Source organism: Protopterus annectens, chromosome 9.part0, assembly GCF_019279795.1.
Source record: "Protopterus annectens isolate FY-2018-M chromosome 9.part0, PAN1.0, whole genome shotgun sequence".
In the NCBI taxonomy this organism is placed as follows: Eukaryota; Metazoa; Chordata; order Ceratodontiformes; family Protopteridae; genus Protopterus; species Protopterus annectens.
In genome coordinates, this window is record NC_056743.1 from 1,016,438,018 (window position 1) to 1,016,454,495 (window position 16,478).

Genomic DNA, 16,478 nt, shown 5'->3' on the forward strand with positions numbered 1-16,478 from the left:
ATTCTATGATGACTACAACAACAACAACAAATGAAATAGATAAACTTGGGGTGGAGATTATGCAGCATAGCTGTGTTAAGGAAGACAGAATTATAATATTTAACTTTATGGAGAGAATGGTCATTAATAGGCTGACTAATCTGATTGCCTGTAGGAATAAAAATGCATTTTTTTAATTTTGTAATTCCCAAATTTCTGAATGTTCTAGGAATATTGTAAGTAAACTGAACATTTTATACATAAATATGAGATGAGTATCTTGATTTTCAAAGGACAAGTAAAAATATAGTCTGTTAGCTGTTGTCTTCTAATGCTGGCCTCACTGAGTGTCGAACATAGAAACATAGATTCTGATGGCAGACATTTTGCATCACCCAGTCTTCCTTTTTTCCCACCATGTGGATAAGTTGCAAGTACTACTTAACCAATCACTTTTTCCCTGTCTATGCCTACCTACCAGTAGTATTGCTTTATGTCTTTCCCATGTGTTCTTGAATGCTGTCACTGTTTTCATGTTATTACCTTTTCAAGAAGGTGGTGGTGCTGCGGTAGCATTTTCGCCTCACAGTAAGACGCTGACCGGTTCGACTCTCAGCTAGAGCATCTTCTGCATGGAGGCATGCGTGAATGGGCATACCTTCGTTGAAGGTTGTGTGTTAGGGCTGGCAACTCAGCACGTAAAAATCAACTGCCAATCATTAGCGGACTGGAGTTCTGCTGTGGCGACCCCTAACCGGGAAAAGCCGAAAGACACAACAACCTTTTCAAGAAGGTTGTTGCAATCATTTACCACCCTACCACTTTACCGTCCTATAACTGATGTAGGCAAGAATGACCAGCAAAGTACAATGTACTTACAATAAGATTTTTTTTTTCTTTTAATTTTCTATATGATACCATTTATTCGTGCCTTCTAATGGATTACTGGACCAGGCAACAGAGATGACAATGAACATTTGTTTCTTATGAAATGAAAGTAAGCCACAAAAATTCTGTTAAGATTTGTCTGACATGACCTTCCTGATGTCGGCCATGTGTCCCTGAATCCACTGTCTCACTGGCAAGGATGTTAACATTTACTGCTTCGGCAGTTATTCCACAAAGGTCAAACTGACAAGGTTGCAAGTTTTTAAGCAATGAGTTGCTTTTGTTCCTCTGAAAGAGAATAGAATCTACCTTATTCAAGTCTTCAGAAACCTAAGCTTCCTTCCTTGATTTTGTGAAAAAGGTTATAGGTTCATAGGTTCATACTAGGCTATCTGCCCGAGGGCATTTACAAGCCTAGCCCATCGTTTTGTGGCTTAGGCCACCCCTTTAGTATGGGGAACTATACCCATTATTTTGCTGTGCCTCTGTCGAGCAGTGACACTGAGGTAATCCCTGGGGTATATCTGCGATCTCCCATCCATTGCTCAAGATTTCTCTTGAACAAGGCCAGCGAGGTGCTCTGCCTCACATGTACCGGGATTTTGTTCCACAGCATAGGGAGTCTTTGGGTGATGAATCTATCCCTCCAGCACGTCCTATTAATAGCCGTGTCGAGGTTTAAGTCTCCTGCCCTTGTGGCTCTGATGGATCTAGATTTTTTGAGGTGAAGCATATTCATCAAATCTGGGTTTGACATGGCCTTGTATGTTAGGCAAAGGTCACCTCTGAGCAAGCGGTAAGCGACTGAATAGAGCTGGAGTTCTTTCAGTCGGGCAGCATAGGACAGATTTTTGAGACCCTTTATCCTTTTGGTGAGGAACTTTTGTGGCCTCTCCAGCTGCTGCAAGTGTCGGGTCAGATACATTCCGAATGGGGCATTGTACTCAATCATTGGTCTGATGAGTGATGAGTAAAGGGAGACTATGACCTCCCTTGATCTAGATGAGAATCCCTTCATGATAAGGTGGGCAATGTAGAAGGTCTTCCTAACTACTTTAGCTACATGGGTGTCGAATGACAGACTACTATCAACCTGGGTCCCCAGGTCCCTGATAACTTCTTCTGTGCTCAGTGGATTGCCACCTATTTGGTAGCTAGGGGTAACCTTGTTTTTCCCGAAGGGTATGACTATGCATTTTGTGGCATTTAACTTTAGGCCGTGGCTCTGGCACAAGTTATCCATTTCTGTGAGACCCTTCTGAAGGATATCTGTGTCAGATGTGTTTTCTACTATGGCGCCCAGTTTGCAGTCATCTGCAAACTTTGTCAGCCATAACCCTCCTGTGTTTGCTTGTACTTCGGAAAAGTAGATGCCAAACAAGAGTGGGCCCAGGACTGAGCCCTGTGGGACACCACTTGTGACAGGCTTTGAGTCTGACATGGCGCCAGCAACTCTGACCCTGTGGGTTCTGTCACTCAGCCAGTTTGCAACCCATCTTGTGATGTATGGGTTAACATTTAAGCTGATGAGTTTTTCAATGATACCCGAGTGGGGTATTGTATCAAAGGCCTTAGCCAGATCGAGGTAGGCTGTATGGACTGCCTTTCCTCATCAATGGCTTTGGTGACTGTTTCAAAAAAGTCAACCAAGTTTAAAAGGCATGATCTGCCTTTGACAAAGCCAAACTGGGTTGGATCCAAAGTCTGCAAATTCCCTATGTCTTTATTTATGAGGTCCATTATGATCCTCTCCATGGCTTTGCAGATAAGGCTTGTCAAGCTAATGGGCCAGTAATTTCCAGGGTCGGTGGAGGCACCGCCTTTGTGAAGTGGGACCACAGTTGCAGTGCGCCACTCCCTGGGTACGTATCCAGAGGTAAGACTTTGATTAAACAGCTGTCCTAGCTGTGGGTTTAATTCCTCATTGAGTTCGTGGAGCACACAGCCGGGGACACCATCAGGTCCCATGGATGCTGTGTTTTTTGCTTTGGAGAGAGCAGTTCTCACTTGGGCGCTGGAGATGTTTGGGGGGCTGCAATCGTTTGGTATAAATATCTCTCCTTTTGGGGGGGGGAGAAGTTTGCACTGAACCTGTCAGCCAGTATGTTGGCAATGTCTGTAGGATCAGTAATCTTCACATCATTTTGAACTAGTTCTGAGCCATTATTTCTAGATGCTATCTCAGTCCTCCAAGAACTCTCTGAGCGATCCCTCGTATCTACTTTTAGTGTTTAAGGTTCTTTCATGACTGTTCCTTCAGTAAAGGGAGCAGGGTCAACAGTTTTTCTGTCCACGTATTTTGGCAGGATAAGTGTCTGTTGTCTTCCCCTATACATTCTCCTGTAAATACTGAAGAAAAATAGTCATTTAGAAGTCCTATTTTTCAACATCCTTCTATGACCAATCCCCATCTTATTTTTTGTTTCAGTACACCTCCTTTTGTCTTTATTTAACATCTCTTGTATTTGTAAATTGTTTTAGCTCCTTTCTTGATTGAGTTGTCTGTACTATACATTGCTTTCACATTTCTTCCTCTGCTGTCAGCTTCATTGTATGGTGACTTTGTCTGTTGTTCTATGGGCCTCCATTGAAAACAGGCTGCACCCAGTAAATACCCTGGTTATTTTGTAAGGAAAATAGTCATTGGGCCCAGCTCTGTGGTGGTTCACCTGTAGCTAAGGCCTGCAGATAATCCCTGAAAGGATAGTCTGTAACTATGCTGCTATTTAGAATGCAATTTCCCTCAGTCTGGTCCTTTGTATTTTTTTGACCATTAAGACTCCCCATCTGGACTCTAGTCCATTCATTCCTCCAAGGTGGGGAATCTCCAGAACCATGGAGGTGAGAGGCATTCAGGAAGCCATGTGAGTTGCTTCTGTCCTTGTCAGCATTCTAGTGAAGAGGAGATTTGGCTTAACCACAACACTGGGGAGGGAGGATGCACTACCCACATCATTGTGGGTACCCATGATGCCCTCCCCTTTAAGTGCCCACTCCTGTGCACTCACTAATGAGGGCTATCACTAGATGGTAGCTTTGTGGGCCAGGCGCTCACTCTCAGCATGTCTATGCATTGCCAGCCATATTCCTGTAGATTGTGGCAATATGCATACTTATCTGCCTAACACCACTCCCAAAAAATGAGCATGACCATCGCTTGCCTGACATCTCCATGAAGTGCCTAGGCTGTTAGTCATACTCAGGCTGCCTGGGCATATGGGCCTTGTCCTTCTATACCAGTGGAGCTGGCTATAGGTTATTTGTATTTTTGACTACACTTTTTCCTTCTTTGTGACTTAGTCAGTACTGTTGTTAACTTATTTTTCTTTGCTTCCTTATATTTTCTAAATATTGTATGTTTTACCTATCTCTTATGCTATATTATTTGAGAACCACACTGACATTTCTGTGCCTTTTTGATATTCATACCTGTTTAACATAAAGGCTTATTTCTTCTGCAATGTCAGCATTAATGCATCCCCGTTATCCATCTACAGTCCATTTATTTCTGAGGCACTGGCTCATTTTGTCAACGTCTGAAATACAGAACCCACACTTTTGTTTGGTTATTTTTCTGTCTGTTCCACTGTGACTGCTTTGACAGTAAGTGTTTTTTTGTTTTTAATTGTTCTATAGTATCGTAAATCTTGTGACACGGACTGACATTTGGCTGTATTTTGCTTGACTGAACATTAGTCACTATAGCTGTGCTCAGATGTGATCCTGGGACTGGAGGAATAATCAGATCAGGAGGGACACAATACTGTACTACTCAGAAGTACCTTTGTATAGGAGGGACACAACACTGTACTACCCAGAAGTACCTTTGTACTACCTGGTGGGCCAGAGTAGTGTGTTGGTGTGCACTAAACATACAAATCAATACAAATATGACACACTTGCTAATTATTACTATACTATTGAAGTAAGAAAGCAAAGATTGTTATTTAGTGAAGAGTAATAATAGATACTTCCAGCAGTAAAACCAAGACAAGCAAAGATAAAAAGATGCAGATCAAATATAAGGCCTAGGATAAGATGTCTGCCATTTGCCCAACTGAAGCATAAGGTTAGGAGGGTATGTCTTCCTGCATGTGCATCCAGGCTTCATCCACTTGTACACTGTCAGAAATGCCATTTGATCAAAATTCAAAACATCGAACCAACTTGTCCTCTGAAAGCCAGCAACACGAACAGCAGTGATTTTTCAAGAGGGGCAAGCCCCATTGCACCCCCCCTACACCTCTGCGTATTATTTATTTATTTATTTACATTTGGTAACCAGGAAAGTCCACTGGGCCAGAGACCCTTTTTCAGTGGAGGCCCAGGGAGAAAAGGTCCAAGTACAGTTATAGAGAAGTACTATAATATAATAGCATATCAGCAAGTATTTACAGAGTGTAAAGGTAGTTAAAATATTAGTATGACAAGCATTTATAAAAACATCAAAACATTTAATTCAACAGCATATATATATCAAATCTGAGATTGTTCCACATTGGGGAAAAGGCAAACACCCAATCCCAAGAAATAACAGCTTTCAGAGGACAAACCAGTTTGATGTTTTGGGGTTCAATGTTTTGAAATTCATTTATATGGCAATTTGACCATATGATAGGAACTCCTGTAAGATGTGCTGTAGGGCCAAATCACTATATCAAAACAATTTCATGTTGTGAGCTCCAAGTGTAATGGTTCATATTCAACTGAGATGCTTGTGAGATGGATCTGGACTGGATTCATGAAAATTAATAGAGTGAATGAAAGTGCATTCCTTTCGATCAGGAATTTGTGATTGTGACATCTGCAGTATGTGAAGTACCCCTTGCCACCAAGGGTGAAAGGGAAGCCATTAAAGACTAGTTCTTACTGGCATCTGAGAAGTAGGCAGGAAATGATGGCATACATTCCTGTGTATATTGTCTTATTATACTGGGAGCAGCAGATAGCAGCCCCTTTCTGAATCTGGCCATTGCCATGAGTGTCTCCATTTCTGTCACTGCTATGGATGGGTAGACCTAACACATTGAGGAACACCTAAAATTACCAGTGGGTCTGAGTCAGGAAAGGAGAAGGTAACGTCGCTATGTAGTGAAAACTGCTAGGCTTAGAAACTTAAAGAAAGCAAAAAAAAGTAAGACCTTCACCTGATATCACTACTCAACAACTTCTGCTTAGAGTAAGTAACTTTGCTTTTCACTCACGCTCTTTTGACATTGAGTGTAGTGCAAGGCTGAGGTGACTTCAGAGCTGTTAATTTCTTCATTCCCATAATACCCTGTTTAGTGCATTATATATGTAAATATAAAACTGTCCATAGATTTGAGAAGTTTGTAGCTGTTTTCACCACCAGTGAGTCCATGTTCACCTGCACTTAGATGCAGAGTGTGTGTGTGTGTGTGTGTGTGTGTGTGTGTGTGTGTGTGTGTGTGTGCGCGCAACTTTGTTGCATGCTGTACAGCTCTTCAACATGTTTGCTCACCCAATAGAACTGACATGGCAAGAAGCTCTGCTCTAATACCTGACTAAGTAACAGTTTCACGGCAGGGATGCAGGTTCACTGCTTACATCTGAGACAACTGGACTGACCTAGCTTCTTGTATGCCTGACATCTTAACTGTGGTTTGTCTGGGATGAAAAGGACTTAAGAATGTGAATTCTTTAGCCCAGATTATGAAGTGACATCCTGACTCCATGTATAAAATGGGAAAAGGTTGTTACTGCTGATGCCATAGTGGTGCCGAAGAAGTTTATGTTTTATGGTAGCTGATGTTAAAGGTTTACTACACAATTTGAGAACACAGGTATTCACTTGGCATTTCTGTCTTCCTTAAAACCCATGCACAACTCTTGTAATGATCTCATAAATGGTTGCTGCCATCCGCAGAGTTTACTAAGCAAACGAGGACAGGAAGTAGGTTGTTAGGCCTTTCTCTTGCATTACACACACACACGCGCGCGCACATACACACACACACACACAAAACCGTTTGCACAGCTCTGGACAATTTAGTGTTGCCAGAATGCCTACCACATGTCCTTGAGATGGGGGAGGAAAGTGGAATACACAGAGAAAGCTCTTGCAGACACAGGGAAGATGTGCAGACTCTGTGCACAAGACACCCCAACTGAGAATTGAACCAGAGAACCACTTCTTGTGAGGTGATAGTGCTATTCACTGTGCTGCCCACAATCTATACAACATTGTAGAAAACAAGTGGCACATCGTCATATCTGACAGCTTCAGTAAGGATAAAAAAAACTGTAGTTAAAGATTGTATTCAATAGCCAACCCACTATTCGAAACATGCAGTGCAATCCAAATGCATGTGCACTTTTTAGCTTTTCCATTTTTTTTAGTAAAGTTAAGTTAAAGTTAATTTTCTGCTTGATCCACATGTTGCAGACTTCAGGCTATTTTTAAATCAGTGTGGGCAGCCTTTTAAGTTATTTTAGGTTATCCAGTGCTCCCCAATGCTCTGAGGTTTTATGTAAAAATCTGAATTCCCACCCTAGTATAGTAACTACTTACAATAACTCACTAAATCACTAATAAGGCATTTTGCCCCCTCCCATCCACAACATGGTTGGGGGCTGCAATTCCCTTTTCCTCTGCTTTTTATGCATACCAACTCTAAGGGTGCTGCATCTCAGCATTCCAGGGTACTTCATCCTCGAACTTTCAGGGCAAAACTGGATAATGGTTGCTTTGGTGATGGGAGTTAAAAAGATTATGCTGTTAAACAGTTGCATCTAAACAAACGCTGTCAGTGTTCTGAGGTTTCAGTAAAAAAAAATCTGAATTTTCACCCTAGCTTAAGATGACACATTAACTACTAACAAGAACTCAAGTTAGCAGATTTGCAGCCAATATGTTTTGTAAAAAGGGCTACAAAATAACAAATGAAGGTTTTCAGAAACCGTGCATGCACTTAACTACTGCATTCGTATTTTTGTCCATCTTTGAAGTCAATGCACACTGTTAAAAAACTGAATTGAAGTGTTTATGGTTGCATGCTAACTGTTAGAACTTATTGGGACAAATGAATAATGCAGGCAGGAGATACCGTTTTACTGCTATATATTGTGGAGTAGTCACATGGCCATCACACTGTACAGTAAATGCAATGTTTGCCAGGTTAACAAGAAAGCTATTTGTCCACAGAGTTTTAATGTTGATTTGATGTCAGAGATTCCAAGTACAGCAGTTTTTTTTTTTTTTATGCTGGCACTCACTGAAAGATAAGCCCATGCTTATATCATTTAAACAATGTGAAGACCTTCATTTACAGAGCACAGCTGAAAACTCTCTTAATCTTCTAAAAGAAAAATTAAGAATGCATATGCAACTATTTTTACTTTCTGCATTTTTACCAGTGCTGTTTGATAAATCTTTTTCCTCCTTTGCAAAGTATATTTATTCCCTTTTCATTGTGCACTGCGGTAATGTAACTTTCTGCTTACATATGTTGTATAGTTAGCCATTTACAGTATTTCTAGAATAATTTGTATTTTTCTCCTATTCATTTGCTAATTATTTTCATTCTTCATCACCCTTTGGGCTTACTAGATATTTCTATGTATGTATTAAGCAAAGCTCTCTTCCACCAAGTAAATGATAAAAATATATGAACTTGAAGCAGAGAGTGATAATTCATGTTAGTGAAAATGTGAGCAAATGATGCGCAAGAAAGCGTGATGCAAAATAATCATTCTTCAGAAACATTGTCAGTAGATTACTGTTGTTTCATATGGTTTCTGTATTGTTCATTTTCTCCCTTAACATAAGGAAGAAATAGATATGATTGACAATTTATCTCTTTCCCTCTGTACGGACAAAAAATAAATCTTTGCTCAGTACAGTAGTAAATGCTGCAGTTCAAGTATTTATGTAAAATCGGGCTACAAGTTGGGCAGCTAGCTATATATATTTTATAGAGTCACATTTAGGATGAGAAGGTAGAAACAGTGTAGTTTTATCCTGGAACTGTGATAGAAAGTGGTTTGCAACTTAGAAACTGGCAATCAATTAAAGGAAGAACAGATGAGAATGACTGTGACTGAGAATTTGTACATCAGGATGTACTAGCTTTTTGCTGTGACAAAACATTGCTGTGTTTCTTACATGTTTCTTTTATCGTTAGGTCAATGGTGAGAGAAGAAGAACTACCAGTTCATGTTTAAAAACATCACCAAATTCCATGGATGCACTGTCTCCATTTTTCAAGAAGAAAGCACAAATTTTAGAAGTGTTAAGAAAACTAGAAGAAACAGATCCACTGCTGTCTTGTCCTACAGCATTGCATCACTCTGCTTACAGAGTCCCTGGACAGTCAGCCTTAGACCTGTATGCTGTGCATCCAAAACAGACAGACAGTGTGAAATGGTCAAGACATGAACCAGACATTCTAGAATATGTTAATGGTGAAGGGACACCAATAGAAGGTCAGGTTCCAGAATGTGACAGCTGGATGTCATGTCTTCTATTGGCACAGAATGGTTTGGATGACCTGTTTAAATGGAAGCACAGTAGTCACACTGCAACTGTCAGCCCCCAAGAAAATACTAGGGTGGATTACAGTAGCATAAGCAACAAAGACTTTGGTGCAAATGATATAGAGCTATTCTCACAGCAATATTGTCAAAGGAAGAGTGAAGCACATTCGTCATCGTCATCCTCCGATGATAATGGTGAGGTGTGCATCCAAGGAGTAATGGAAAATCACCTATGTGAGGCACAGATAAGCACAAACTCAGAGGGAAAGACTGGAATCAATCAGGTTTTACAGAACTCTGAATCATATTTTAATTCTTTAAAAAGTAACAGCGGTGACGGTTCACTGAATGGAGACCTGATTGCTTCCTATGTATTTGACGAGAAAAAGTGCTCCAGCAAGGATAAGAGATCAGATGAAAGTAACTCTGGTGTATGTATAATGGCTGCCCAGCAGGAATGCCTTACTAAAGCTGCCAGTAAGGTAACGCATAAGCACAATTCTCCTGATTGCCTAGACCAAAGTATGAGGCAGTTAATTCAGACTAGTGCTGGAGAAAACTTTCTTATAGCTGAAAGCAGTAATGACTGTGATATTTGGAAAGTAGCAGAGACAAATGTTAGTAGTGACAATAGCCTGTGCTGTACTACTTCACATTTTAGTGGGTTAGAAGAAACGGAGAGTTCTGTTGCTTTCTCTGAACTGTGTGTTGAAAATCAAACTTGTAACAGCATACTTAAATCAACTGAAATGTTAATGGTACCAAAAGAATCAGGTGGAATTAGTCCATCTAGCAATATTGCGGAAAAAAATAGTCGAAATTTTCTTCAGAGGTCTTCTCAGGTAAAGAAAATAAAAAACAGTCCAACCTCACCATCGGGGGCAGTTGAAACTAAATCTTCTGTATCATCACCATCAAAACTTCTTAAGTTTTTGAAGCTTCCAACGGGGAGTGAAAAATCTCAGAATGCCAATCACCTAAGACTTAGTCCTCAACTTACACGAAATTCAAAGATACCATGCCGAAATAATTATGAAGTATACCATTCTCCATTGCTGAAAAGAAAAGCAATCTTACCTGAACACGATGGACAAGCAGAAAACCTTGCACAAAACAAATCCTACCATGGGATGCATTCAACATTCCCCCTCCGATCAGAGGACTCTGTGTCTTTGATGCATCATGCTACTTACAGCAATAATGAGTATCCCTCTCCTAAAATTAGCAGGCACATCACATGCGGAACTTCAAGAGTAGAATTTCACTCTTCTGAAAGCTTTGGGCAGCAGGTCCAGGCCTGCCATAATGCACATAATTATGAAAACACCACTGATATTTCCATGGATCATTTAAACAGAGGAGCAACAAATTCATTGGGAAGTACAAAGGGACAGAAGTGCTCCTCTGTTTTAACCCCCCATGCATCACTTTGTGGAATGCCACAGGTGGTAAGTAATCCTTCATCCCCTCTGGAAAACCTGACTGTTTCAAATGCAGAACAGCCTCCCTCAATTATGGAATGCCATGCCGATTTAGTTGCCTATCAGAAAGCTTCCTTGAGAAGCAGGTGGCAGGATACACAGACTGTACCTGCTGAAATGGTGAACGACAGTTCCCAAAGCAGTCATTTGCACTTAAGTATGAAAGAAAACAGCAGTGAGAAAAGGCCATCCGACTCCAGAGATCAGTGCTGTGAGACTGCCCAGCCAGTGAGAAGAAATACTGCAAACTCTTCCTCACCCAAAAAAACTGTGAGCACACCTGTTGGCACACCTGTGAAAAAGCAGAGTGACACTGCACACCTTCCTTTTAAAGAACGTTTGACAGTTATTGGCAAAGGAAGAAATGTAGATGGTTCCCAGCAGGGGCTTATAGAAGGGTCTCCTCAGCCTGTTAGGAAGGAGATCCAATGTAATGGGAAAAATGTGACTTCAGCGAACATTAATAATGGAAAAAACAAGTCAACAACCAGGCAATGTGAAAAAAGTGTAGGATTCTTGGATATGAATGCTGTGAAATATGGTGAATCCACAGATCACAATACCCAGCTTAATTTATCCCCAAACAGTAATTTAGGGAGAACACATGGACAGTGTTGTTCTGGAGGGATTTGCACCAAAGCTTTCTCATCAAATTCTGCATGTTCTAAAATGGATGTGGAAAATAATTCTTCCAAAAATTATGTCACAAAGGTAGATGTTGCCAAAAATAGAGTCCCTGGAGTAGTGTGCTCTTCAGGCTCTCCACAGATGCCAAGAAATTCAAAACATGCCAACACAAATCAGAATACTGGCAAAAGTGTCAGAAGTCCACACGGCAGCCCCACAAAACTACCTTCTAAATCTCCAACAAAAGTGACAACCAGAAGTTCTGTTTCCAGGGTTACCAATGAAGAACCAAAGTCAGCGACCCAGTTAGTTGGAACCAAGCCTTTATTAGAGCAGGAGGAAGAGTTAAAGTCACAGCAGCTGAATGAGGCCAAAAAAAATCCGGGGTATCCAGAAAATGTTTCACAGTCTTATGCCAAAGTACCACAACCCTTTGTTGCTGTTTCAAATCAATCCTTAGGGGCTATTTTACAGTCAGCTATTGAAGAAAAAGTAATGAAAGGTATAGAAGAAAATGTATTAAGGCTGCAGGTCCAGGACAAAGGCCATACTGCAGAGGTTAAAGTGAAAACTTCAAGTGGTATTGCCAGTTGGTTTGGTCTCAAAAAGAGTAAACTTCCAGCATTAAACAAAAGGTCTGAGTTTTCTAAGGGGAAGGATGACAAAAAGGAATACAACATCTGTAATTCACCATCAAGTAAAGAAGTCAAGATGGCTGCAAAAAAATTAGAAATGGAAAGTTTTAACATTTCTAAATTAATGGAGAAAGCAGAAGATCTTAGCAAGGCACTGCAAGAAGAAAAAGCTTACATGAATGGTCTTGCGCTGCAGAAGCAGAGGACACACCATTCTGATGTAATTATGGAGCAAACACAAAATGAACTTCAGGTCACTTATAGTGAAGTGACCACAGAGCGCTTCATGCAACAGCTTTTGAACAGGTAAGGTGTCATGTATTTGCAGCATAATGCTGTTGTTTTACTTTCTGAATTTGAATATGTATTATACATTGTATGCAAATTAGTCATAATGGTAAGCCATCATCTTGTAAAACAAACCATGCTTTGAATCAGAAATACCTTTATTACTGACTGTGCTCCTGTTATTTTTCATTTAAAGTTACATTTATTGCCAAATTCATTTCCTGTTACGTGACTTGCTGTGTAGTACAGGTAATAGAAGTGGAGGTAATTAGTGACAACTCTGCTTTATGATGCAGCTGAGCTTATTTATGTCTGCTTTGGTGAGCAGGATGTGCTGTCAGAGGATACTTTTGTTACAAGCTGGCAGGTTTCCATGTGCAGGCTGCACTCTCTCAGCCTAGAACAGATGATTTGAAGTGTTGATAGCACAAATTTCAGCATAGTATTATAGCAAGAAAATTTGCTAATTATGGAAGGAGTAAACAGATCAGTCATACCAGCCTTAAACCTTACTTTTATATGTTGTGATCTTTTACAGTTTATACTGAATGTTTACAAATTTTATTTTATTTCTACACCCTAATCTGAACTGGTGTCTGTCGTCTTTCGATTGTAATATATGCTCAGTACACATCAGTCACTGTAGCTGTTGTAACTGTGGGCCCACCAACCCTTGACAGCTGACAATCAGAAAGGTTTTATCGGAACTTTATAACTCTTTGAATCTGAAACTGCTTAGACTAATAAATTATATTTATGTATATATTTTTTATATTCCTGCTATTAGAGTGGATGAAAAAGAAGCCTGTCATGACAGTAGAATGGCTCAGAGAAATGATTTTAAGGACTTCCAGAGAGTATCCCTAGAGAGCAAACAATCCAGGTCCTTCAAGACCCAGCAAAACATAGGCAGTGGCCATCCACAGGCCATGGAAGACAATGTGGAGAAGGTATTCTTTTACTTTGTGTCCAATCTGGACATCTGTATGAAAAAAAGAACACTTAATATCAGCCAGGGAGTCTTAAGGAGGATTATCTGTATGTGCTCTCTTCCATAATGAGAAACATATGCTTTACAGTTGAAGCTAGTTTTTGACACAATTTACAGTTACTACAATATTTCACTGTAAACCATCTTTAAAGCCATTATAAGAATTCAATTCTAGTTAAGAAACTGATTTTAAAAATGATCTCTGGTAGGCACAGGACTAGCTACGAGTGGAAGAAAGGAATACCAGGATTCTGGTCTGGTTAACTTGGACCCCCTAATGTGGGGTGCAGATAAGTAAGTGGAGAGCATTTGTAAACCAGCCTTAAAGGAGACTTGCTGTTTACTCCTGTGTGTGTGTGTGTGTGTGTGTGTGTGTGTGTGTGTGTGTGTGTGTGTGTGTGTGTGTGTGTGTTTTCTTTGATGGCCATAATGATAGCTACAGGCATATAGCACTGCCCAAAATTCCAGACAAATTGGTCAGACCTCAGCTGTGCTCAACCACGGGAATGTGACTAGGTCCAGTAACAAAAAGGCACAGCACAACCCATCCATGTAAATCAAGGTTTATTACTTCAAGCTTTCGAGCTGAACTCTTTTTCAAGAATGAAACAGTACATTAAAACCACAGAATAAATCTAGAACACTAGCCAATCACATAATATGTCTCATAAACACTTTATATAATTATACAGTTTACATAATGAATATAGTTGACTAAGCCTAGTTCACTAAAACTTCATTAAAAACAATGGTCAATTTAACAAATTTCATTACTGCCTAAAAAGCTCCACAGGGCAAATGTAATACTCTAACTAACATATGCTTGTCTTAATTTCAAAATGGGTTTAATACTATTAGTTTTATTAAGCCCTGGATAGACATCAGATCTAAAAAAGTTTATCCATTTGTATTCTGCTCTCTGTCTGTGGCAATCTGGGAATTGGTGATAGTGGATCAGTGCAAGAATACAATGTGGCTGTCAGACACGGAACAGAAAACTGCAGCAGTGGAGCAGAAAAGGGTGTCTTATAAAAGATTGAAAGTACAGAGATAGAAAAACAATGTTGCATGTATACAATGTCTCCATAATTATACCTTTCTATTCTGTCTGACTTCATCATTTGACCTCTCTCTAACTCTGTCAGGTTGTTTATTTCTGTCCAAGTCTTCATGAGTACCCTGTTTCATGTCGCCTGCAGCAGGGTAGTAGAATTCCTAGCCTTACCCTGGCATGAATCTGCTTCTAGAAAATACTGAAATAATCACTGAAGGTTTGTTGCTGTGCTGTATTATTCAGTTTTACTCCTCCCTAAGCAGTGTGCAAGCAGTGTTGAGGGGATGTTTAGGGTTGTGAAACTGGTTCCCTATACCTTTGTGATGTAGCTGATGCTACTGTTGTATTTATCACACACTGCAGCTACCAATGCATTTACTGCTGTATCTTTTAGTGTCTCTCCTCCCTAAACTGTGTGCATGCAGTGTTGCAGTGATGTTTAGGGTTGTGAATCTGATCCTCTATAACTTTCTGCTGATGCCTCTGGTGTATTTGTCAAGCACTGAAGCTACTAGTGCTGCCTCCTTCCCCCCGACACACACAAACAAGTCATCTGCTGCAGACCACCTAGAGGGTGTCAGATACATTCTGTCCCACAACAAACTAGCATTAAGACCAGCTCTCTGAATGCCTGACACCACAAAGCTCACCTACAGCTGCTAGAGGTCCCATCTGAACCCAGGCCATTGGTATTGTAACAGAAGCATTAGCACTTCAATCCTGGATTGATGACTAGTGTACCAGCAGATGTGGAGTAGCTGATAGAACAGATTCCTTACTATATCAAAATGTGTTGCATATCACCATAAAGTACAGTCGAATTAAATTTTTAAGCAAATATTTTAAGTACTGAGGAAAATTACTGCAGCTATAAAGTGCAATTAAGTTGTTCATGCATGCAATTCTAAAATGTTCCAGAGCGCTATGATAGCATTAAATGTTTTTTTTTTTTTTTTACCATAAATCACTCATGATTGTTTTAACTTTTCAGCACAATGTAGACTTGATCAGTAAAGAAGATATGACATCTGATGAAAGCCTTGCTGACTCTGTAACATCTCAGCCATTTGCAGGTATGTTTGGTCTTTGACAGTGTAGGAAAATTTCGGGTTTCATATCTGTATTTTATGATTTATAATCAGCTGTTCTTATGAGCTTCAGAAAGTCTAAGAACCAAGTGTGCTGACATTCGCTGCAGTGTTTACTTCCAGGAAAGTGATAGCTGTTCTTGAAAAAAACACCTGTGATCCTGCACAAGAGGAAGCCAATATCCTTCTGAGAACATTTTTGTAGTACAGTGGACACCTAGATCTTGAAAGGACTCTGAGGTGCCTTTCTCTCCTAAGGTCCCACTTTTGCTTTTCAGATCCTTTGGATGCACAACATTTTGTTTTCCTTCCTTTTCCCCTTTCCCTTCACTTTAGTTGTTATCAGCTGTGAAGATTTGCATATTTCACCTTGTTACTGTGACATTATTGAGACACAAAGACAGAATTAGTTGTTGGGTGACTTCCTAAGACTTTTACAGTACCAGAATTAATGAAATTGAGTTGAGATTGAAATAAGTCCAATAGGATCAGTGCTATACTCCAGTTAACAAATTCAAAATAAAGAAAATAAGGTAAATAGGTTTAGCAGAAATATACAATAATACCTTATTGCGATTCAAAAACAAGCACACTGATTGGACAGCCCAAACAGCATGCTTATTGTAAATTGAGCGTATATCAATGGAAAGAAGTCCTGTTTCTGTACGTCTGGTCTTTTCTTTTGGAATATGCACTGTGATGCCATCCTTGTAACCTGCTCCATGGAGCAGACTAGAAGTTTAAAATTTTTAAAAACAGTTGTTTACTTTTTTCCTGTTGCTAAGTGGAGATTTCAAACTGCTTTAAAAAAAACATAAACTAATAGTCTGCTCCATGAAGCAGGTTACAAAAGTATATATATATATATATACATATATATATATATATATATATATATATATATATATATATATATATATATATATATATATATATTTAAAAAAAAAAAAA

The 16,478-nt window shown here is 39.7% G+C and overlaps 1 protein-coding gene across 4 annotated transcripts in view; it reads left to right on the top strand.

Moving 5' to 3' along the window:
• Window positions 1-16,478, top strand: part of NCKAP5L (NCK associated protein 5 like) — a 610,993-nt gene that overhangs the window by 443,075 nt on the left and 151,440 nt on the right. For all 4 annotated transcript variants that reach the window (XM_044083803.1, XM_044083806.1, XM_044083804.1 and 1 more), the window contains 3 exons: window positions 9,012-12,412; window positions 13,182-13,344; window positions 15,431-15,512. In XM_044083803.1, coding sequence (XP_043939738.1) covers window positions 9,012-12,412; window positions 13,182-13,344; window positions 15,431-15,512 — 3,646 coding nt within the window. The remainder of the gene's footprint in view (window positions 1-9,011; window positions 12,413-13,181; window positions 13,345-15,430; window positions 15,513-16,478) is intronic.